This window comes from Aptenodytes forsteri, unplaced genomic scaffold (genome assembly GCF_000699145.1).
Source record: "Aptenodytes forsteri isolate BGI_AS27 unplaced genomic scaffold, ASM69914v1 Scaffold523, whole genome shotgun sequence".
Taxonomy (NCBI): Eukaryota; Metazoa; Chordata; class Aves; order Sphenisciformes; family Spheniscidae; genus Aptenodytes; species Aptenodytes forsteri.
This window is the reverse complement of record NW_008794159.1, coordinates 168,971-194,428: the sequence shown is the minus strand read 5'-3', so window position 1 is coordinate 194,428 and position 25,458 is coordinate 168,971. Positions and strand designations below refer to the sequence as shown.

At 38.1% G+C, this 25,458-nt stretch overlaps 1 protein-coding gene across 1 annotated transcript; it reads right to left on the bottom strand.

Moving 5' to 3' along the window:
• Positions 1–282: 282 nt before the first annotated feature.
• On the bottom strand, positions 283–25,217 carry TOPBP1 (topoisomerase (DNA) II binding protein 1). The gene is made up of 27 exons (XM_009280305.1): positions 25,137–25,217; positions 24,415–24,549; positions 23,688–23,831; positions 22,706–22,887; positions 22,369–22,562; positions 21,301–21,480; positions 20,127–20,296; positions 19,417–19,580; positions 18,655–18,902; positions 18,031–18,350; positions 17,050–17,222; positions 15,841–16,052; positions 14,275–14,564; positions 12,859–13,032; positions 11,695–11,804; positions 10,440–10,563; positions 9,914–10,060; positions 9,281–9,389; positions 8,463–8,655; positions 7,424–7,650; positions 6,207–6,370; positions 5,164–5,278; positions 4,472–4,635; positions 3,433–3,573; positions 2,164–2,253; positions 1,538–1,699; positions 283–1,166 (listed from the first exon to the last, which is right to left on the bottom strand). Exons 1-27 carry the CDS (start codon positions 25,215–25,217, stop codon positions 1,023–1,025), a joined length of 4,557 nt encoding a protein of 1,518 aa, XP_009278580.1. The 3' UTR covers positions 283–1,022.
• Positions 25,218–25,458: the final 241 nt, after the last annotated feature.

Here is a 25,458-nt window from a genome sequence, read left to right as displayed (position 1 = left end):
ATTTGCAACTGATACTGATGCAAAGACTTTCTATGAAAGAGTATTCAGCGGCTAGAAAATAAAAGTAGAATATACCCCCCTTCAAAACAATAGAGGTAAATTAAATAGACTTTAAAGATGTTACATATATTTCCCCAGACAAGTCCTGTGCAACTGGATGTCGTGCTTCTCTGTTCAAACAGGCTGCAGCAATTCTAGCTGCTTAAATACAGCTCTTCAGATTTCATAAGCACAAACACTTTTACCCACACTAACACAGTGCAACTCACATACAGTAGAAGTTCAATAAATAGAGACCCAGACCCCATAGTTACTAAAAGGTCAGTTTGTCAAATATTGTGGTTGTCTGACTAAGAACATTTCCAGCTGCTGGAAACTAACATCTTTGTTCTGCCTCTGGTTCCTGTCGCAGATTCAAACAGGGAGCATGGTCAGACAAACTTCACTCTTGTCAAACAGTTGGTTCTATGTTTGCTGAACAGATTCATTAGCACTCAGAACAGCAGTACCTCAACAGTGCCTCTATTTATAGAAATAATTTATTACACCCTCTATTAGTACAAAACTTTACAAGCCAGTTCTTTTTCTCCCATTTCCTTTTTCCCCTCCAATAGAAAATACCAAAAGAGGAAAAATTCATGTAAAACCACAGTCCATTACTGAGTGGGAAATGCAACAGAATTCTCATCAATTGGTATTTTCCCCACAACACACAGATAAAGGATGTGATAAGCATCTCTCAAAGTATTTCTTTACTATTATTATACAATGGTGTCCCTGAAGAAAATCATTAGTGGGATAGTTAGGACATTTTAGAAACAAAGTATTTTTTGGATGAGTTCTTGCTACATTTTTAGATGCTGCTGGTAAGCAAAGCAATCTTTCCTATGAGTATTACTGTAAAGTTATTTTAATCTCAGGACAAATTAGAAGTGGAACTCAAAGCTTTTAATTTTTGTGGTGAGAATGAAAAAATATAAATATGAATTTAAAAACGTACAAATTAAAAACATGGAATTTGCTCAGTGTATTCTAGATCGCTTGACTCTGCTCATTTCTCCCAGCGCTTTTCTTTTCTGGGATACTCCAGTTCCAAGTTCTGTGTTATTCTGAAGGTAAGACTCAGCTTCCGGCAGGCAGTAAGACTCCATTGGGGGAGGTGGGTCCTTCAACAGAGGAAGAAAGAAGTGGTTTAGCTCAAGCCTTTGTTTAGCTCAAGAAGCTTCTGAGAAGAAACAGCTCATTAGTTTTCTAAAACTGAAAATAACATAATGAACACTGCACACCAACATTTTTAATACGTTTTGCAAGCTCTCTACCCTGCCAGCACTAGAACAAGTCATGTTACAGCAATTAAAATTTGAGGCCACGGATCGAAATACTCAGCATAGGCACTTGTGGCCACAATTCCTGGCAAAGGCGGCACATGACTGCTAGAGCAGCAGTCCGTTTCAGAGGCTTCAGGTGGCTGGGGTTGTTGGAGGCGCGGGTGGGGTAGTTGAAGAGCACCCCCGAGAGCGCCCTCGGGCATGCACACCTGGATGAGGTAGTCAGCAATGTACTCCGGTTTCAGGCAGTTCACTCCTTGGGCTGCCGCCTCTGCTATGTTAACCCTGGTGTCATCCGGCTTCAGCTTACTGAAGTCAGCGAAGAGATGAGTTGCTTCTTTAAAGAGAGACACAGAATGACCAGAAAACACCTGCAGATTAAAACACAACAGAAAAAAAACAAGTTTATTTTTGTGTTTCTTCCCCAAGACAAATGCAGTTCATGACCTATAATTTCACTCATCAAATTAACTAGCAAACCAATGAGAAATAAAATACCATTTACAGCTGCATTCTGTACCATCGCATACCCTTCAAGAAGGATGATCCTTCTCATCAGAGTGGGGCACAGAAATTCCTATCTTCAGTTCGCACCAGCACTACTGACTTGTGTGACCTCAGACAAGCTGCCCTGCCTGACCACATGCAAAACGAAGATGACATAGCTTTTTCCTCCTACCCTTCAATCATGTCTCAGCTATCCTGTGTGTAAGCAATTTTGTTGGTTAAGATGTTTTACTCGCATGGAAAATGCCCAGCGCAGAGTTTAACAGAAAGAAAAAAAAATTAATAGAAACATATGTGTATTTAATTATTTTTTCAAAAAACTACATACTTTTGCTCCTCCTGACTGAAGAAGGCGCCTGAATCCTGCTTCCTTGGTTTGGTCAACGTTCAGGATCACTTTCCAGCCACTGAAAGCTCCCTAGATAAAAGACTCAATTTAGTCAAAAGTACATCGGTACTAAAAAAGTACAAAGACTTAATGGATCTATAATTTGCCCCTTTCATGAATATCCATTAGATGAAGATTCGCTGTCACCTAGTTTTGTCTTTAAGTGTAAATGGCAGAAAAAACCCCACACAACATGTAACTACTGGGCCAATACCATAGAGTCAGGCAGCTTGCCACCAAGCCCTTTCACCCACATAGCAAGATGGGCAAACCAATCTATGAAAAGACTCTTGGCAGTAAGTATTTTTTCCAGAACACCAGACACTCATCTACAGAAACACATCTTAAGACAGTTACTTGGAAACAACATATCCCCCCTACCCCATGCACATGATCTATGCAGTTACAGTAACAGCACCTAGGGCCAACTGGTTGCCTCCTACAAGCACTCAGTCTGGTTTCCAAGTAGGCAAGGGGTACAGAGGATTTGTTACAAGCATTCATTTAAAAAGGCTGTTGTGAAATACATGCAAGTGAAGATTTATCCTGATGCGACTGAAACAGCAGCAGTATTTCTACTTTTCAAGGAATACTCAACTGCAATGCCTGATCTGAGAGAGGAGTTAAAAGGCTTTGGGGAACCCAATTCCCACGTTCAAAAATTTCACTGAAAGACTATGGAACTTGCACCGTAAAAATCACGGAAGGTGCTTTAGGAAAGGTGCAAACTTGTGCCATGTTTGAAGCACAACAGTATGCTCACTGCTAGAGCTATAAAAATGCTGTCCAGAGAGCTGTATTCACCTATATGGCACAGCACAGGATTTGTAACTGTTACTGCCAGCACCAGTTGTGTTTTCCTAGTAAAGCCCAGTTAGGTTAGCTTCCCAGTCAGGAATCTGAAAGTGTAAACATCATCTTCATGGCCAAGGGACATTTACATACGTAAGTAGCCACATTCCAGCTTTGCAAAAAATGAACAATGGTTCAGGAGGAGATTAAGACTTTTAATATGCCAGCACTAGAAGTTTTTTAAAAATAAAATTACTTAACTAGAATATATCCAGCCAAGCCATTTTGTTCTTAATAACAAGGCAGATTACCTTTCCCTATCAGTTAAGTTTCTGAGTTTCTTGATGACAATCCCTGTCCTGTCTGCCCACACTGTACAACTTACATGAGTATCTAAGTATCTCAACAATACCATACCTCAACAATACCAGTTTCTTGCCTCCCTTTATGAATTTTTTTCCTCCACCTCATGGCTGCGAGTGCTAGTTTCTTCTGGTTTACATTGATTCCAGGCAAAACATTAAGTATGGAATTACTTCCCCACTCATAATCTTCTTCCTAGAACAATCATAAGCTTGAATTACAAAGCAGTCCTGCCAACTTTACCGGCAGAAAAATAAATACAAAACCCATACCAAAATGAAAAAAAACAAAAAAACCCAGAACAAATCCCAACTCACTCTAGCTTTATATATTGATTTTATCTGGCCAAAACAGCTGTAGTTAAAATTAGAGATATGGCTCTTAATTGCACATATATATCTACATCAACTCATGTTTTCTCCAACATCAAGTCACATTGCGGACAACCAGATTCCTCTTGCAATGGAATTCAACAACAGGGCAAAGCAACTCACTACTCTGGACACCATCGACTCTACATTTCTGCAGTGTCTTCCAAAACAATGAACCAATGAAAGTTGGTTTTGATACATGAAGATATGAACCAGTCTACAGGCATTATTTTAAAGTTAGCCTGGTCAATGTAAAAGAACTGCTAGACCCAGGAGAAGTATGAAATAATGGTTAGGGAGGTGAGGAGTTGGAAGAGAGAGTGTTCAAAAATGTTTGTGTACATGGCTACAGAATTGGATCTCTTAAAACTATTATGTTCATTTATTGAAAGGATCAGGATTTAATTCCTGGTGTAACAAGATCCACATAACTTTAGCTGATACCAATGAGAATTTACCAAAAGGTACTCAAGCTTCAATTTTCAGAACTAACTATAAAAATACAGGTATTTTATTTGTCCTATACCAGGAGTTTGGTTCAGGACTAGTTTTCAGATAAGTTTGCCAAAAATTTCTCAGACTTTGGATCTAAAACTCCCAAGGCTCGGGCACTCCAAACTGCTAATTGATTTTGAGAGGTTAAGTCCTTTCCTAGCAGTGTAAAATAAAAAGAAATGAGAAAAGGTGCAACATACTCATTTCTCAATAATAAGGTCACATGCCTGAACAAAGCAGCCAGCTCCTCTACATGCCTCCAGGTAGGAACGATGAAGCACCCACTTTCCAGCTGCCATCGAAGCCAAGAATTTTTCATTTCGAAGAGGATGTCCCACAACAATGTGGGTGCAACTTGGATCAAAGCACTGTTTCTCAAGTACTATTCCACCTTGGAAGTGAGGAATGAATTTGATTCAAAATATTTAAGAGTCATGCTGTACCACAGAAAGGATCAACTCAAAGCGAGAATTATTTGAATTCGGATAAAAATATACTTAACTCAAGTTTACATTGAAAATTTCATCATTGAAGTGACACGGGCAGAAGCTGACAAGAAAGGAGGAGCATACAGGAAAGAGTGGCTCTGATAAAAATAAAGTGCCACTGTAACACAGACAGGAATGAGAGATACCAGAGGACAGCAGTCCTGGGCACTCCCAACAGTAAAGAATGAGACCGTTGTGGAGACAGCTAAAAGAAACTGCCAGAAGACAAAACCATTGCTGTTTTATGGCAAAGCTGATCACTCACATAATAATAATATATTCAAAGAATCGCTCACAAGCACAGAAAGCCATAAATTTGAGACCTCAAATCTGGTAAGTCATTAACAGAAGCCCTTTCTTTTCCCCAGTGAGCCACAGCTGACCAGCTTACAGACACACACTATTCTTTGCATTTTACAAATATCTGGTACCTAATTCCTCAATCAGATGGCAGTAATCAAATCTTTCTTGAGGATTAAGAGAAGACAGCTGAAATTTACGGTGTTTTTCTGGTTCTTCATCAGCCTTCTCATCTTCTGTAACAGCCTGGAAATACAGTAACAGATTTTGAAAATATGACAAGAAAGATTAGGTTGACAGCTGACTATTTCTCTGCCAAACATTCTGGGTTATTTTTATATTAACTTTTCTTTTAGCCAGGAAAAGCAGAACCAAACCTGTCAATCACTTGACAAAAGCTTGGATCTTATCAAATCAACAGGCTCCTGCTTAACATCCTCTTGGTTCCCCCTTTCTTCAGGGCACAACTGAACCAATCTGTCATAAAAACTAATCCTTCATTCATACCCACTAATGCCAAGTTATCACATGAAGAAATCATCATCTATCTATCACGCTGCCTCATTCATTCAGACTTTCTATAACTTCGAGGGCCTCTATGCATTTCCACCACAGCCTATTTACTAACATGACATGTTATGCCTCTGAAGACACACAGCTGATGAAAGTTTGAGCATCAAGTGATACACTGTGGGCAAGAGGCTAAGCTCATTTTCCTAGCCCCTTCCAAGTTCACTGTAACAATGCAGAACTTTAAACCAGGTTTTTGGCAGAAAAATAATTTTCAGTTTGTACCTAAACGTAAATTCCAGATACCACCAAGGAAATGAAAGTCTAAACTTTTTTCCATCATCCCAACATGGCTGGACGAGTTCCAAGTAATACACATAGTAACTCTCCACTCCAAAGCCTACCTCAGCATTCCAGTAGGAACTAACAGGACAAAAAGCTTTATTTGTCTGAACAAACAAGCTTTATTTATTTGAACAAACATTATTTGTTCAAAATCTCGAAGGAGGAAAAAGAAATAGAACTGCGCAAAAGTAATCCACTTCAAGATTTTAAATGCAGATATTCACCTATTTTATATTTACCGTCAAGTTCAAAGGTTTCCGAAGTGTCACTACATCTCTCAGAACACAAATCATCTTAAACATTTCTTCATATGACAAACCTTTTCTTTGGGCTGTGGTGCCACAGGAGGGTTAGCTAGTGGGAAAGCAATGCTGGGGGCCTGCGGAGTGGGGATCAAGTGATCTTTAATCGGTGTTTCAGGATCTCTACATACAGGATTTTTTAGACCTCCAATCAAATCTCCATCCCCAGCCTCAGGAACAGCTGTGAAAGTAAAGCATTTTTGCATGACTTGTCTTTGGCTGAATGTAATTATGGATAAAGTTAAAAAAAAAAGTACATCTAAAAGGACAAAACACAACTGCTGCTACAACATGCGCAGGTACATTTCACCATTGCCTTTCTTAAAGATGCTCTTCCCTATACCACAAACCACCAATTGCAAAATTGCAGACTCATGTGCCTGGATGTTTTGAAAGAAAGAAAAACCTCAAATGGCCTAATTTCTTTGGCTAAACCGCACTGATTCAGTTGAATGAAAAATCAATTGAATGCTTTTAGCTAATTTTCTTCAACCTCCTCTACGACAGGGTCAGTTTTCAGGAAGACTGTTGCCACAAGCAGAAACTCTGTAAGGAGATTGAGGGAAGGAGTTGGGGGGCAGGAGGGAGGCAGCTGGGAGAGAGAAATACAGGATTCTGCTGTCTCTCAGGAGGCAGCAAGGGGAAGAAAGCAAAAACAGATGAAAAAAACCATACGTATGTTGCTTCCTTAGCAGTAGACTAAAGACTTCAAAAAGAACAGGGAAGATAAATACAATATCTTCACTGAATCCTGACCTAAGCATGTCCATCAGCAGCTCTGACACATCTGTTTTTCAGGCTCATGGGTATCTTCTTGCTATATCTCCATTCTTCACCTATGAGTATTTCCACTATAATTAAAAAGATTCTGCTACTGATATTTCCATTTGAATTCCACTATACCTACCTGTATTGTTACCTGCAAGCCAGCTGTGGTTCCAAATAAAAATTTGGAAGATTTCCTAAAGTTGATGCAGATTATTTTTAAGACAGGTGCTGCCTTGGTATTTGACGACAAATGGCAAATGGATAGGAAAGCTTCTCTTTAAAAAACAGCAACACATAATGGAGCTCAAAGATGTAAAATTGCATTTTTGGCATTCAAGAAATGCCAACAATGCTCACTTTTTTTTTTTTTTTAAAAGGAGAATTCAAACACTACTGTATTTTAAAAGTCCCAAGGATCAAATGGATGCTGTACCAAAGAACAAGGATATTGTATTTCTGATTTTACCTATACCAGCAATCTCCGCATCAGCTAAAGATCCTTTGAAGGCAGACTCATCCATGTTCTTATAGACGTTACTCTGACCGTGCTCAGTGTACTGGGAAGGACTGTTAGGCCACTGAAAGTTGCTGACAAGTCTTGCTCTCTCCTCCCTCGCAGTAGGATCGTCCCAGATGATCTGCTCACTCTGGGATGGCTCTGTATTTATATCTGTGAGTGCCTGACGGGATTGCCTAAGGAAAAAAGCACAGATACCTTAAACATTCATTTGTTTTACAGAAGACTACCATATTAGAAGGCAATGTGTTAACTAACTCATTATTAGAAAGCATGGCTAGGAAAGGGGAAAATTTCAGCATAAAAGCAACTCTGGCAGCCTGGCTTTGTGGGCCTAAGTGTCAGCATGGCTTAAAAAAGGCAACCAAAATATCAGTAGGAGATGTTTTATTATGTGTCATATTGATAAATCATTCCAAAAACCAGTGTACTCTACTCTTTACTGAACCTATTAATTGCAAATAAACACCAAGCTAAAGGAATAATTTTGCAAGGTTTCCATTATTTTCCCACTGTAGCTCAGCATTGTTAGACCTCAAATCCTATTCTCTGTTTAGAGAGAAAAGAAAAAGAAAAGAGGAGAAACATTTACAGAGGTGCTTTGCACGAATACCTACTACTTGTATATGACCTATGTACTAAAATACTGCAGCAATGGTTTCTTCAAAACCTATAAGAACACTAACTAATCTGAAGAGAAAGAAAATAAATCAGTTGGCATAATTCAATTCAAAATTAAAAAACAAATCATACTATTCTACGATTTATTGAAAAACAAAAGATACCCACTATGGATTAAGATAATATTCATTCTGACTTTATCTAGCATGTCCAGTTAAAGATTCTGAATTGCAAGAGAAGCAACTTAAGTACATCAGTAGAGAAAGACAATACATCTGAAAACCGTGGAGACCTATTAATGTTTCAATAACTGTCTAAGTATGCACAGGGAGGACAAAATAAGATACTTTAAAACACAAATCAATACCTTAGAGCTTCCAAGACCCTACTGCGGCCATTTCGCACAGACCGTGTGCTATCAGGAGTGGTTGGAGAACCATCAAAACTGTTCCTTGAAAGGGAACCTCTTTGCCCTTGTGGTTTCACTAGTGATGTGGCAGACATGATCTCCTGCAGCTGCCTTTGAAAGTTCTCCCTCATTTCTAGTGCTTGGGTTAAAACTTAAAAGAAAGAAAACTCAGAAGATCAAGACTGTTATATTGTAACAAGTGAAAAAAACCTGACATTCCAGTCAACTTCCCCCCTGCCCCGCTCCCCTCCCTCCCCGCATCGGGACAAAACCAATTCATTAAGAAGGGGAAAGATATCAGGGGAAAAGTATCTAGGAAAACTACGTATGCCCTGAGTCACCTAGACACAAGTAGAAATCTCCATTTGGCTCACTTCTAAATTTGCTTGCATGATCTAACTCATATCTACAATTCTCCCATAACACATTTATTTACATAACAAAAAAGCTATACTCTAAAACAGTGGTTTGTCATGTTAAAGACAAACTTCAGTGTTTTAAAAACAAAGAAACAGCAATTAAGTAATTTGCAACGGATGATCATGATTTTCTTATGGGCTGTCAGTCTTTACAACAGACAGCAAATCCCTTCCCTCACATCCAGCAACAATAAGGGCTAGCTGTACTTGGCTGGTATAGAAATTAGATTAAGATCTGGAAGCTTTAGGTACTAATTTCTATACCAGCCAAGTACATTCAGCACCTGAAATGATAAAAGGCTTATACTGATAGTTTGATGTTCCACAACTATTTTGAAAACAGTGATTTACATTCACCTCCTTTGGATTCACTTGTTACAATTTGTTCTTCCCCTGTAGTGACTATTTCCTTTATCTGATCAGTAGTTACATCATCTTCAGCATCATCTTCATCCACTGGAATAATCTAAAACCAACGAAGATAAGTAGAATTCTCAAACACCAAAATTTTTTGCTTTTTACCCATGTTCAACACTTGTATAAATTCTGAAGATTATTAATCTTGCCTTAGAGTAAATCTAACCTTTCTGCTATCACAATGACAGTAAAACAGTGAACAGCAGCATCAATGACAGCACCTATTCTGCAGCCTAAATGTCTACTAAGGCAAGTTCACACCTTGGATCTCGTTACCTACAAAAGAAGGCAAAGACTGGACCTACGTAATTTCAAATTTGGAAAGCACTTCTGATACTGAAATGCCTCTGTTTCCCTCCATCACCCTAGAAGAGGAGCATTACAAATGCAGAAAAACCGTAAGGAACACCTGTGATAGCTACTATTAGGGAGCTAGCCTATTACTAGCTAAACCTGATTCAGGGCATCACTGAATAAGCACCAATGTTTTTTATTAGTATATGTTAATATAACAATTAAGTTAACTGAATCCAAATTGCTTCATAGAACATAAATTCATATCATACATTATACCTCATTTTCCTCTACTGGTTTTGCAGTTGATGGAAGTTTACTGGAGGAGAGCCTGACATCTTGCACTGCACTGATGTCCAGGCTCATTTTGGGATTGTAAGTGTGAGGAAAGAGAGACTCAGGAAGCCGTTTATACTCTTGGGCACTCTGTAATAACATCAGTTAACATAAGAAAGATGAGAAACTGATTGAGATAAAAGAGAAATTCCACATCTAAACATAGGAAAAGTATAAGAACACCACTGAAAGAAGTACTTTATACAAGAAAAAAAACATGGCTCTCATTCTGGGAAACATGTAGCAGAAATGTTCAACGGAAGAGAATTTCTTTTCTCCTCACGGAGAACAACGTAAAAGTACATCAGTGAAAACTGATCGCTCAATTTATAAATGCAAAGCAGGATGCAAAACATCAGTTCCTATATATGTTCAATATAAATTCAAACAGAAAAGAAACTGCCATATAACTGGTTTTAAACCTCCATTTCCCTTCACTTTTAATAAGGGAACAAAGCGAGCTCCATACCTCTAAAAGCCAGTGTTCTGAAACAATATGTATACCCCGTTCTTTAACGGATTTGTACTCCTTATTATTGTCATTTTGTCCTCCCTTGTAGATGAAGTGTGTTACTGTTTCATCAAAGCACCATCTAGAAAAGAAAAGGAAATAAAACTTGAAGATATCATTTCCTATCAAAAAGTATTAGAAACCCATCCCAGAAATTGTTCTATCCCTTATTCATGTTAAAATATTGTTTTGCCCATTTTGTTATGCCTAAACAAACAATTTCTTCACCAAAGAAGACAGCATTCAGTTTAAGGATAGAACGATTTCAGTGTTTTTTGAAAGCATTCCTAAAGTAAACAAAACTAAATCTGATAAACATATGGAAGAGGAAGAGTTTTGCTTTAGTTTTTCTGTTTTGTTTTTATTTAAGTAAGTGGAGTTTAAAATCAGATTCTGAAAAGAACCGGTCACCCAGGATGAGAGCGCTTTTTCTTTTGTTGACATATTTGAGCTGCAAGTGAAATACTGATCCTTAAAGCTCAAAACAAACAAAATGCAGGATTCTAACGTTTAAACTGATAAAAACTAGTATTTGCTATCTAATGCAAGTATCTTCAGCATTTCTAAGCTACTACCAAACATGAGGGCAACTTCCTCATCCTCACTGTGAATGATAACACTTATCATAGAAGTCAGTAACAAAATATATACATCAGATTTAGTGGGAGCAGAATTCTGTCTTAAATCACAAAGGTTAGCTTGTGGTTTCTCTTTGTGACAACCTATTTTTCCTAAGCCTTTCTAAGCACACTAACTTAGCCATGCTTACAATCTGTAAAATAATTAGTTTTGAGCCAGGGAGAAAAACACACACACAAATTCAGATCAGACTGGAAATCTAAAATATAAAGCAAATTTCAAACTACCCAAAAGTTAAAAATGTTTCATAGTTTTCTTCAAAAAAGAAGAGAAGAAAAAGAAAAAAACATTTTTCTGCAATTCAGGAAGACTTCAGGACAAACAGTCTTTCCAAGACAGACTTATGAAGAACACAGAGACTGGGGAGGTGGGGGGGTAGGGGGATGAAGATGGCCTTATTTTGCATTAGAAGTGGATGGCCTTATTTTGCAATAGAAATTGTTTAAGGTGGTGAAATCTAATGTTTAGCTATAGCAAAAGGCCATATAGATAAGCATATTAGCATGCCAAGGCTTATATTTATTAGATGTCACATTAATGCAGAAGCTCAGAAGCTGTTTGTATCAGTTGATACCTGTAGTCTGCCCCAAGAGAAGCTGCTACTGCATTCAGTTCACTTTGCTTCTTACTAAGTTTTTTACTAACACATATAACAACATCAGCTAGAGGCTTGGGCTCTTCTTCCTGTTCAAGCAGCAGGGAAAAAATAGGGGTCATGTTTGGAAGGTTTCTTTATCAATAACAAAAGTACTTTAATATTTAGTGTAGCATGTAGTAAATTACGCAATAACAACACAACCAAGATAAACATATTTTCTCTATTTTAGCTACTCCCGAACTCCATGGGCAAAACCCAGCACTATTATCATTCCATGTACTAGAAATCCAAAGACAAAAGATTCACTCTCAGCCAGTCTCCCTGGAACATATTCTGCTCCTTCCATCACAGACCGAGCACTTCCTGAACACTGAAATTAGGGAATTATCAAACCTGATGCCACAGAAGTATTTCACTGTACTGGAGTGAAAAAAAGTAAGAATAAGGAGCTGCAAAATAAGAAGTGACAGCCTTCCTTTGCTGAAGGCCATTAAGCTTTCTCGCCCCTTCTCTACAGTACCAGTGTACTAACATGGCACGCGATACACAAATGCTCCCTTTCCTCCTACATCTTTTTCTGTTTTCTCTCACTAGGGTAGATTAGACTGAAGAGGCAAGATGACTACAAGAAAGGATAACATAACGTGTCTTTATAAGGGGGTAAGCAACTGATCACATCTTGTGCCTCCTAGTAAGCAGGAGAACAGCACCTTACAGAGGAAGATAGGAAAAGACGACAGACATTAAAAAAGAACTCCTAACTTTAGTCCAATACAAAACATTTAATTCTGCTCATCTGGAGCCTGGGAATTTCTTAAGTGTGATGAAATCCTCTCATCCCAATACTACAAAGTCTAAATTGGTACATATTTATATGCCATGTTACTTAACAACTGCTTAATATTCAAGATAGTAGTACAGACAGTAGAAAAAGGTTTTAAAATTCTTTGCCTTCCAGAAGGAAACTCTTCTGTCTCACCTTCCTTTAACTGTCATTGAAGAATGCATAATCATAATGGATTTCTACTCAAATAGATCACAAAGCACAACTCACAAACTCCTTCGTAACTTAAATCACAAAGATATGGCATTTTCTTAATTAAGCCTATGCTTCAGAAACTCAAACCCAAAATTTCCTACCACTTCTGGCTGTGCAGTGGTCAACTGAGGGCTGGCAGTAAGAGCTACTGTATGCCTTGTGCTGTTCGCCAGTGCCAATTTCAAGTTTCTGCCGATGACTTCAGAGAGAGGTGTGCTCAGTTTCCTGGTTTTTTGATCAGGACCCACAGGAGTTTCCAAAGCTGCCAGAGCATCCTACCGAAAAAGAAGCAACTGACTGACTTTTACGAACGCCTTACAAAATTCTCACTCAAGTGTAAGTTTCCCAAGTATAGTCTGTAGTAAGATTTCACACTCCTAAACCAGGACGGTGTACTACAGTAGCAGCTAGCAAGTGCAACTGTAGTACCACTACACAAAAGCAGTACAAGACAACCCCGATCTTAGAGTCTGCATAAGCAAAACAGGAAGAAGATAAATTATTAATGTCTCTTTTCACTGCCATCAATGAAAACTACCCTCAGTGGAAAACCCAGTGGCCAAACCCAGGTATTCCTAATCCCAACCAACTACTTTAATTTACTAATACCTTCCCCCACAAGAGTTGCATATGAGTATATGATTCTATCTGCACCTTTAAATCACCAAGTTTCCTGCTGCCCTTTTTTTTTAAAAAAGAGAAATTTTGGTCTAGAATATCTTGCTTTTGAAAATTACCAGAGTGATGAACTATTAGATTTGAAAAAGCAGAGTACCAATTGAGTAACAGAATCACCACAGAATCACAGAATGGTTTGGGTTGGAAGGGACCTTAAAGATCATCTAGTTCCAACCCCCCTGCCATGGTCAGGGACACCTTCCACTAGATCAGGTTGCTCAAAGCCCCATCCAGCCCGGCCTTGAACACTTCCAGGGATGGGGCATCCACAACTTCTCTGGGCAACCTGTTCCAGTGTCTCACCACCCTCACAGTGAAGAATTTCTTCCTAATATCCAATCTAAACCTACCCTCTTCCAGTCTAAAACCGTTACCCCTTGTCTTATCACTACACTCCTTGATAAAGAGTCCCTCCCCATCTTTCCTGTGGGCCCCCTTTAAGTACTGGAGGGCCGCTATAAGGTCTCCCCAGAGCCTTCTCTTCGTGAAGCAGAACTAACTAAAGAGAACACTAGATTCTTCTGGTTTTGTAGTACATGTTTCTCAGTCTTTAGATGTAAAGAACACAGACCGTGTACTGTGTGAGCTGTAGAACACATGAGCATATGATGCAATAAGCTTTTATAGCATCTACTAGTCAATAAATTTAGTTCACAGGTCATTAACTAGAAATATATATAAATAAACAGGGCTACTTTTCCTGGCATTATTCAAAATGGAAAGTCTGTATGTTAACAGCATAAAAAGGGGTAAGCACAGGTTTCTGTACTGTATTTAAGTTTATGCGCATCTTTAACCCTACTGGCTCTACAGACTAAAAAATTTGCAAGGATGATCACCTTTACATCAAAAGAAGGCTTGAATAACTTGTCTTTGGAAAGAAATTTTGATGGTGTATCAAGATGTAAAGACGGTTCTTTCTGTGGCAGCCCCCCTTGTGCAAGAGGGGTTGTCTTCTTCCCAATATGATGAGAGATCACAGCTTGGAAAGCTTTACTCTGGAACCTGTTGATATCAAGAGGGGTCACAGCTGTTTTTTTTCCAGCTTCAAGGAGGTAAGTAGGTTGTTCCGAATCAGATTTAACAGTTGCTGGTGTCTTGCTAAGCTGAGTAATAGAACTCTCCTTATCTTTAAAAGAAACAAAGAAAACATAAGCAAGCAATCTATTTTTCTTTTGAACACAGATCTTGCATACACTTTTATTTAAACAACAACTGAAAGTTCATCTGACCTTCCTTTCCCTAAAAAAATAATTCATATCCCCCCAATAAATGATCTAAACTGACGATTATATTTTAAAAGCCAGTATCTTAAGTGTCTACCAGTTAACTACTTAGTTTGAATTACACTGGTACAGAGTTTGACCCTAAGCATTTGAAAAAGGGTGAGCAACCCCTGGCCTACTCACACTGTTTGCAGTTCCACACATACCTGTACAGCTCACATGTCATACAACTATCAAAATACAAATCCAAGAAAAAGATGCAATACACAACAAATCCTTCCTTTTCAACTTTAAAGGTAATTCCTCCTCCCTGGCTCCTTACTTTCCATGCAACGTAAAATTCCTTTCATATTCATGACTCTGAATCACACCTCTTTAGGTCACTGTGTACGCTTCCAGACCCTTATGCCTTTGGATTAATAGGACCAAGATTTAGCCAGGAATAAGCCCTTAAAGCTTATCCATCATAAATGCTTCTAGATAAGCATGACTCATCTTTATAGCTCAAAAAGATTAGTACAAGAATTGCCTTCACATTTTACTGCTCATTTCCCCTGCCCCCCCCACTTCTTTTCCTTAAAAATGTAACATACAGATAAGATATGCCTATGCCAACAACATACCTTTTGTCCTCTGACTTAGTGACCCATACAATTAATTCACAAGGGGACTGGTAAAACAGGTTGGCTAACATTAAATCACTGTGGTCTGCATCTTAATATGGAAGAAATATTGCCAAATAAAAGGTGTGAAATAACTGGAAAAGGAGCAGAGGCAGCAGAAGATGAAGTAGGCACGAAGGACTGAACAGAGGGGCATCATGTCATTGCAGACCAACAAGTATGAAGTTCTAAGCTAGATCTATCATCAATTCCCATGCAATCTAGAGCAGCGTATGTGTCAGAGCTGAGACACTGAGCTTGATTCCCAACTGATAACCACAAGACTCCACTAGCTCCAAAAGACTTGCAGCAAACACACAAACACAGAGCATCATTTCTATAATCACAACTCCGCAACAGGAAAAAAAAAATATGGAAAAAATACTTGAAAAAATATCCTTTAGCTCTAATAGTTCAAAGGTGTTAGGAAAAAAAAACTTTGATCACACCTGCCTTCTTTATCGCGAACAAACAGTACAACGACACAATCATATTCCCTAACTTGCTAATAACCAACCTTCAGCCTCTGCATTTTCAACCAAGAACTTGCTTTCATCTGCTCTCTTTCCTGTCCTTGCAGACTGCAAAAGCCAAGCTACAGAGACTGCCGGCAAATTCCACTTCTTCGCAGCTTCATACTTCGAACCATCCGGTTCTCTCACTACAAGATGGGTACTGGCAAACATTCCCTTTTTTGCATTGGCTTTCCGCACAAAGAATTCTTGGACTCTAAAGTTAGATTAATAAAACATTCATTTAGTCATAAACAAAATTAATCTACGGCATGTTTATACTACTATAAAATGTATTCAAGCAACAGAATAAGAACCGGTAGAATTATCTAAGACCATCCACTTTTTGCTTGTAGGTGTCGGTTAGGCTGTAAAGGGCAGGGGGAGGGGGGAAAGTTAAACAGTAATGTTTTGCTTCTATCAGTATTGAAAACATAACATTTCTCATACTCCAGAAGTCCTCACATATCCCGTTTCCAAATCATACCCTGGGCATAGCATTTTTCTGCAAGATTAATGGGATGGGCTGGATTCCTTTCTGGAGCCAAGAAGCATCATTTCCAAATGAACAATAGTTTTCTTTCTATTACAGTTTTTCCTCTTATCATCAAGGACCCAATCTTCCAAGAAGATGGCAGGACTGAGAACTCACCAGCAAAGAATTTAGTTCAGACTACAAATCAGATCAAATGATACTCTAAGCTATACAATTTTGTCACTTCATGACTAAACATGTTTTTCTTAATGTTTTTCAAAGATCCTGATGAATTGGGAGCAAATTATTCACCATGCCAGCTCCTAAGAAATGGTGCACTATCACTGGTTATGAGGCTGAACCAGATAGTACTGAAGAAAAGGAGTAATGGTCCACTCCCGGACAACTGAAGAGCAACTCAGAAGGCCTCACATCTGAAAAACTGTCTTTTTTTTTTGCTCTGGTCTAGAGCAGAGTAAAAAGTTACTGAGACTCAGTCACTGGGAAATACGAGACCGAGCGTATTCCAGTAGAAATTAGGCTGTGTGAATACTGACTAAATTTCTCTAAAGGAGAGGAAAATAAGAGAACTATACAACACCTCATTGCTTCAGCACTAGGTTTTGTAAATTAATAGAATCCAATAGCGCTTTAATTCTAAAAGAAGAAATGAAATGCATAATGGATTTCATCACACTGGCTGTCTAAGAACAAGAAGAAATGGTGACAGGAGACATACCTTGCTCCTAGCAGTCCTGCCAAATAAACCAGGGAGTCTCTCTCTGCACCAGTGAACTGGCTAAAAGAAAGAACACAATCTTCCAGAGGGGTAACTCCTTCCATTACTGGGACTGGTGTGAAAAGTGGATTGGACTGGGGATCTAAAAGGAGCTGCTGTTCCACACATGTTATCTTAAAGAAGGTGAAAGAAATAACAATGCAAATCAAGCCAAACAGCAACAAACCGAACAATATTTCAGCAACTGTATGATAGCATTTATGGACTCAACAACAAGCAAACCTGCTTCCATCATTACATTTCAGACAAATTATTCCCCATTGAATCAGACAAATTCTTTTCTAGATCATTTTAATTTTGTCAGGTTTGACATACTGAGGCATTATTCAGAACATTTCAGTTACTACTCTTCCAACCCTGGAGGCTCCCTTAAAGTAGTTCAAGGTGTGATCTGAGGGTCTGTATAGATTTACTTCTTAGAGTTACCTAGTACTGAAAAATACTAACAGCAGTTAGTCTACATCATGTGCCCGCTCTTGGCAAATATAGTTAATATTTTTTGACTTTGAGCTATAAAGCTGACTTGCTCTTCTGCCACAAGTTAAAAAGCTGTAAAAAGCATGAAACAAGAAAAAGTAAGCACAAAGATATCAGATGAAATCATTATTATTCTTCAACTAGCTCCTTCTACAATTCATTATTTAGAGAGAATGCTGCCAGATTCTCATATAAGAAGCCTGAGTCATGACAACGAAGTCCTATTTAACAAGCCTGTAGAAAATGAAGTGCAACAGATGAAAGATACCTTAGAGTTGCAGAGGCTTTAAAGCATGCTTTCATTTAGTACATTTCAAATGGAACGAGGCTAGTCTCTCAGTATCTTACTTACATTTAAGCCACCGATAACTCTGCATTCTGACAAGACATATTTCTAATATAGATACCTGTTTACTCGCGGAACTGGAAGTGTAACTCCCTTACCAGCCACGTATTTGTGACAACATCACCAACAGTCGGCTTCACTGTGCACCCCAATAAAGGTACCACAGCATAGTCTGCAATGGTTCTGCTTTGTAGCGGCAGAATTTTCCCAGCGTTCTCCTTTATAATATCTGCAATGCAGGACTCGTCCTCTTCACCAAAACCGAAAAGAAGAAATCTCTTTCTGACAAATAAGCCTCCTTCAACCAGTGCAGAAGACTCTCCCAAAGAACCATTACAGACAGAAGGTTGATCCTCTCCTTGAACAGTCAAGTGAGTAACATTATTGAAGGTTCTGGATGTTAGTTTTTCAACTTCATCTGAAAGGGAAAAAACAAAAAAAAACAAAAAAAACCCCAAAAAACAACCAACCATATAATTGCTTGACAAGCACATCAAAGACAACTCAAAATAGTTCCATGAAGAAATGACAGTATTCTGCTGTTTTCAGACAGGTTTTACAAACTGCTGTATGTATAGTCCTGTTTAAATTTGATTTCTAAAACACAACATAGAAGTTAACATACTAGATGTGGCTAGCTTTTTAATAAGCAAACGCTGCAAAACTCAAATGCTAATTATGAGCAGTTAAACTTTCTATGGTATGTTGAGCCTAGAATGTACCTGATGTAGAATCATTATTTACATATAGAGAGAGGAAGTCATCTTCAGCAGCTTTCTGGTGCTTTATAACGTTCACAGCTTCTTTCTTCAAGAGACTGTTATTTTTGGGAAGAATTGATTTCATTCCAGGTCGCTCCAAAATTGGGTTCTCTAACAGCTGGTAGTTTAAAGGGATATATTGCTCCACTGGATGTAGATAACCTTTACTAAATGACTCCAGCAACCATTTTGCTGTCACTACATGAGGCCTATAAAACAAAGTGTTATACAAACAAGTTACAGCAGGTTTCAGAACTGTTGATTCTTCTTTCCTGCTCTGCAAATACTAGTACATACATACACCTGAAGTTTGTTACTCCAATACTAAGCAAGCTTTGGACACTTTACAAACCTCAAGATTTTTTTTTCTTTCACTCTGAGAAGAGAGAATTTCATACTTATTTTCTATAATGTAAATTGTAACTGCCACTGCTGGGTTGCCAAATCCTTCCTCCTCAATATATTAACAAATACATGTTAACACCTCTTTTCACCAATAAGAATACTTGTTTTTCTATTCATTGAGGTGACTCATGGCTACCCAAAGAACTACAGTATTGAAGAGCACACGAGGATGTACTTATGAATACTAGCTGTAAGTCCTCTCATTTAAGTCAAGAACTATTTAGGATTTTCAAATCAATACATGTTTTCCTGTTTATAAGGTGGTGGGAGAAAGAAAACAAGGTGGAAGTAGACCTTAAGCAATATAGTTATCACAACCTGTGAGCTGTCTTGTCCAAAAAGTGTTTCAGCTCATCATTATTTTCCCCCAAAATGACATGGGTAACATCTTCATTAAGTTGATTAAATCGAACACCACCACCGCAATTAATAAGCCGCCTCATCTTGTCCAACTTCCTGCCGCTGAAGCCACACAGATAGATCTACAAAGAGAACAGAGCAACAAAAAAGGCTTTTAAAAAAAGCAAAAAAAAGTAAAAAAAAAAAAAGTAGGCTATTTTTGGTATAATTTGTTTTGACTGCTGTAGAACACAGAAACTAGTGGTGCAGCTTCTGAGAAGCACCAAAAAAGTTAAGCGTTTAGAATTGGATTAATTTATCTTTGCAAATTAATCTAGCAAAACTTCAATATTTACTAATGGAATGAACCCCCAGCCAAAGTCGTAAAACAAAAAAAAAAAGCCCCACCCAAAATCACACACCAATTCTAGAACCCATTTGCTATAGTATTTAAATATGTACGTATATAAATATGTAATTTTATATTTATACTACATATTTAATAAAATTATACACACACATATGTAGACACACACGCAAGCTACAGCATGTGGACACAAAATAAATCTGGCATTTGCTACCGACCACGGAAACAACAATTTACTCAAGCAGCAATTGCCAGTGCTTCAACCTAGTGGCTTCCACAGGGTTAAGACTGAACATTTCAAAGTATACATTGTTAAACATACTCGACACCCATCTAACAAATCTTCAGGGGCTTGAAAAGAACTTATATCCAAGTTTTCCAGCTCATCAGGAACAGGATCCAGTCTGCTGCTCATAGCAGAGCTACATGCAGTTTCATTAACACCACTCAAATTGATACTGGAAATGTGGCTGACGTCCGAAAGGATATGATCTTTAAATAAAATTAAAATTTAAAAAGATACATTAGGTTTGGCTCATCTCTCTCTGCTGCTTCACTAAACAAAATACAAAACTGTCACATATGATTTTGTTGTGCTAGAAGGAAATGTAAAGTCTGAAGAATAAAAAATACTAAGTAAGTATATCCTTGGTTAAACCAAGGGTTTTATTTACACAGAAATTGAGTATGGTCTTACTAGCAAGAGTGCTTATGCACCTTTTGTTTATTCCCAAATGCATGTCATCAATGAGCAGCCAATGAGACCGGTTTTCAAAGCTTTTATTCCGGTTTTGTGGCCACCTATTAGAAATACTCTTAAAAATAGACAGGCCTCTCTGTAGTAAGAGAAATCAACATGAAGCTCAGTGATTTGAGAGAGTTATATGCAGTTTCCGTAATACCTAACTTGAATTCCCAGTGCTCTGTTGGTAGTGCTAACCCAGTGCTCCTGTTCAGTCATTTCCTGAAGTAGTAGTCAGTAACAGGTGTTTGGAAAGACACATTTAAAGCTGTGTCTTTCATGCTACAATGTTTGTTTACAAAATGCTTTTAACTTTCCTTCTATTAATAGCATGGAGTACATAAAAACAAATTTATGAAGAAAAAAAATAGAAAAAATAATAATTAAAAAAAAATGAAATCAGCATTTGTTTTCCCCCTAAGACTGCTATAAGATTAAATTCATAACAGACACTTGTTTTAAACTACAAATTTTTAGGACTTGGAGATATACACCATTGATTCTTAAGCAGACAATCATACACCTAATTCAAGTTTACTTTTTAAACAATTATTCACATGTTTTAAGTCTACACATGTTGGAATATTCAATGTGCATAAAAGTAATCTGTTGTGTTTTAAGCATAAGCAGTATCAGAACCCAAACTGTCAAACCAGCGTTGCAAAAGCAATCAGCACCCTACTAATTTGAAACAGTTCTTCCTCCCTACTACAAATGTTTCCTACTTTAATATATTTTAAAAAGTCTTACTTACTATCGGACTTGCTGGCATGATTTGTAGGTGTTGACGTACTGGGTGTATTACTCGGTTCTGATCCAGCTTCTATTTTATATATTGTCTCATCCTGACAGAAGCCTTTCTCAATGCTGTCAGAAAACCACTGCACAGACACACAGTGCACGTTCCATTTTTTGGCACATTCATACTTCTGACCTTTCAAAAGTAAACAAAATAAAAACCACAAGTTACTAAAAGGCTAATGCTTCAAACAGTAATCACTGAAAGATGGCTGGACATTAAGAAAATTGAAAAAATTCAAATAACTGATTTCAACGTGCAAGTTGTGTTATTCTGGACTCTTCTGATAAGCTTTATCTAATCTTTATTCTCTAAATAAAGTTAGAGCAAAATATCTCATTGATGGCTAGCTCATAGGTACAGTATGACAGAGCACTAAAGCAAAAAAAAAAAAAAAAAAAGAGCTTTAAACTTTTCAAGCCCAGGGGAGAAAAAAAAAAAAAAAAAGAGCTTTAAGATTTTCAAGCCCAGGGGGAAAAAAAAAAGTTTACAAAGTCCCAGGATATTTCCCCACAGGGAAAGGGAGGGAAATTGGGGGGAAAAAAGAAAACCCTTCCCATTCTTCTCACAATGAAACTACAATCCTTTCATCTTCCCGAGAGGAAAGAAAGGGAGCTTTCATTTTATATTACTAGGCAGTTCAGAAGGCACAAAGAATAGATCAGTTAAAAAAACATTAGTCCACAATCCAATTTCAATCAGCATTATAAATTAAGTCCTACCCAGCTCTCCCAAAAAACTTAGTTTTTCTCTATTCTTCCATCCCCTCCAGGATTCTCCCTTTTTGTTCCCTTAAATACGATCTGGGTCTCTGTTTTTTTCCCTCTTTTGTTCTCTTTCTCATGCCTTTAGAGCAAAGTAAGGGTGCCCTGTGTTACTCTTCCCATCAACAGTGATTCCCTAAACAGAAGTAGTAAGAGCATACTGCAGCAGACACAGAGACAGTTCAAACTCTTATGCTTATGCATATTTACACTACTTCAACTCAAGAAGTGAAAATAATATTTACTCTGTAAGTTCTACCTTTTGGCTCTTGAACTATGAGGTGAGTACATTCATTCATCTTGAGCTGCCCTGTATATTGCCCACCATGTTCAGCAGTGAGGCGCTGGACTTCTTTCCTGTCTGAACTACTTAAGCCAGTTACACAAATTATACAGCCAAGGAACACGGGACAAGCGTAGTCTTCCATGTGAACATCAGTGTATCTCATTATGCTAAAGGAATGAAAGAAAGAAAAAAAAGAAATAAAATATTTCTTTCTTCCAAGTAAAATCAACCAGAAAAAGAAAGTAGTCTGTATCACCATGAGAATTACCAGTCCCCAAAACAAAAACAGTTTTGTTTTGTTTCTTTATACCTTTGCTGAGATTTATCCCACAGTGTCTTAACCCAAGAGGGAAGCAAAATAGGTTTTTTCAGAGAAGCAGCTACTAAGTATTTCTTGCTGCCAACTTCTCCAGCTATAAGATGAGTTACTGACACATTGAGGTCTCTGCACACACGTCCACCCATCATCTGCACATATTTATGAACTTCTTCCTGGGTGGGGAAAAAAATTATAGAAAATTGTCAAGAAAAAGAAAGAACCTACATCACACTCATGTTCACCTTAAAAAACAACATCATGGATTCCAATTGTCCATGGTTTCTCCTAAAAAACTGTTCAAAAATACAAAATGGATATATATGGAAGTAATAAAAAACATCAAACATAATTTCCATTTTATTTGCATTTATGATAAGCTGAACATAATACATACTCTTAATAAAAATACTACAATCATACTGTATGAGTAAAATTTTAGAGACGGTTACATTTTAGGTAGTATAAATTAGAAAGAGATATCAGAATAAATAAATAGCAAACTTCTAAGGTAAACTATTTAAACCATAGTTGACTGAGTATTAAATCTTTACCATATAGGTTTGAGTAAACAGAAATAGAGCATGTTGTCTGTAGCATTATAGCCGCAAACTAGCAAGATAAGCAATCCATCTAATGAGTTAATAAAAATCCCTAAAACATACATTTGCTGCCATATTAATATAGCTGAAATCTTGTATGATTATATATGTATACGCTTATGTAATATATGTATGCGCATGCATAGATACACCACTACATACGGATTTATATACTACATATACTTGTAAGACTCCCTCTTTCTCCATGCAACTCTCTACATAAAACTATACATAGTCTACAAACTATAGAAAGACTAGATATATCTAGACACAGTTAGTCTTATCTATAGTATGACTGTTGCCTTAGTAATGAGCCATCTGAAGCAAATGTCAATGATAATCAGCTAAACAATCCATTTTGTACAATGCATTACCCTAACATCTTTTTCAAGGCTGGTACAGGATACTGTTACATCGGCCATGGTCATATTGTACACAGGATACTCAGCTCTTGGGACACATCGCTGGGACTGCATACAGTACAGGACTACCTGTGGTCCAACAATTCTACAACCAAGCTGCAATAAAATAACAGAAAAAAACCCCCAAAGAATATTAGCAGAAGGTACACTGGTATAAGGAGGGCTTTCCTTGTCCCCAGATCCCGAGGAAGGCAGGGCCCTTGGTCTGTCCTCCTCCTCCTCTAACATCTCCAGATAGTTGACAGTTTTGTTTTTACTTTCAGCTGCAGATTTTCAGTACAATCCTTGTAGGTTTTCTGGCCTCAGTAAAAGCAGCAGATGCTATAGCTAACATGCCAGAGAATTCCAACTAGCCTATCTTTGTCTGCTGGACAATTCCTTGCAGGTCAAACAAAATCATGTTACTCGGGAAGTAAAAAAAGTGTGAGAGCCAGCTTAGCGACTCCAGCAGAATCAGAACTGATCATACTATTTATTTTTCCACGCGCTTCAAAATAATCCTTACACTTTGCTAGTCATCTTCTTCCCTAAATACAGGATGCAGTGAAGTTTTAAAGATTTTATTGCGAATACTGCTATATTCAGTGCAAAAAGAGGGAACATACAGAGTGTAAGTATGGACACGAGTGCTTCTAGAAAAGAGAGAATATAGCTAGAAGCAAGCTGATGGGTAGCATACCTTTTTGAGATGACTGAAAACAATGCCTCTAAAAGGATCACAAATGTAGAGTGATTTATCATTTTCTTTTATATTGAGCGCTGTTTCTTCTTCAAGGATCTGGAGATGTTCTTCTGACTGAAATTCTTTTATAGACTGCAGGTAAACAGTGCATACAACAACATTTATTTAATTAACAAATCACAAAGAGCCAATCCTGTGGAAACTACGCCAGTACATCTACTTGAAACAACTCACAACAAAGCTACCATGCAAGAGTATATGGGCAGAAGAAAGGGCTAAAATACGTCATGGGTGTTCGTCTCATTCCCCCAAGTCTTCACAATACTGACTTAAATGTTCATCATACAAATTTTTAGGACCTGATCCTGCCACACAGTGCCTTTAGCTCCCACTAACCTCTCAAGGTGGAAACCAATCCATAGTGTCCTTCCTAAGTTTGCTAAGTGCTTAGATGAGTGACCACCATCCAGACATTCCAAGCTACATGTCACTTCACTAAATAAAAACTCAATAGGTTTTGAAATGATAATTACTTCTTGTTCAAGAAGTAATTTCAACAAAATTGCTCTTGTTCAACAAACTTTATTAAACACTAAACATCTCTATTACAGAAATAGATTCCAGATGTATACATATAAGCCACATCTAAGTCAACCAGAGAAATCATTTAATTAGATAATTCACCAAGCTCACTGAGAAAGGTTTTCAAACCTACTTACCTCAAGAGCTTTAAAAAAATACTCCGAGTTCCCAGAAGACTTTATGAATTTCACAAAAAATGGTTCCTTACTACCTTTCATCCTTTAACTGAGAAGCAAAACCCTGTAAGCGTCCTGACATTTTCGGCGTAGCCCGGAACCGCGCAGCGACGGGGCGCACCGCCCACCTCCAGGAGCTGCGGAACCCCTCTCGTCCCTGTCCCTGCCGGCCCACGGGCCTACCCCACGCCGCCCAGCCTCGGCGCCGACTTCGGCCGGAGAGAGGCGGGGGAAGGCGGGGGAGGCCGGGCCCCACCCCGAGAGGCCCCGTCCTCACAGGGTC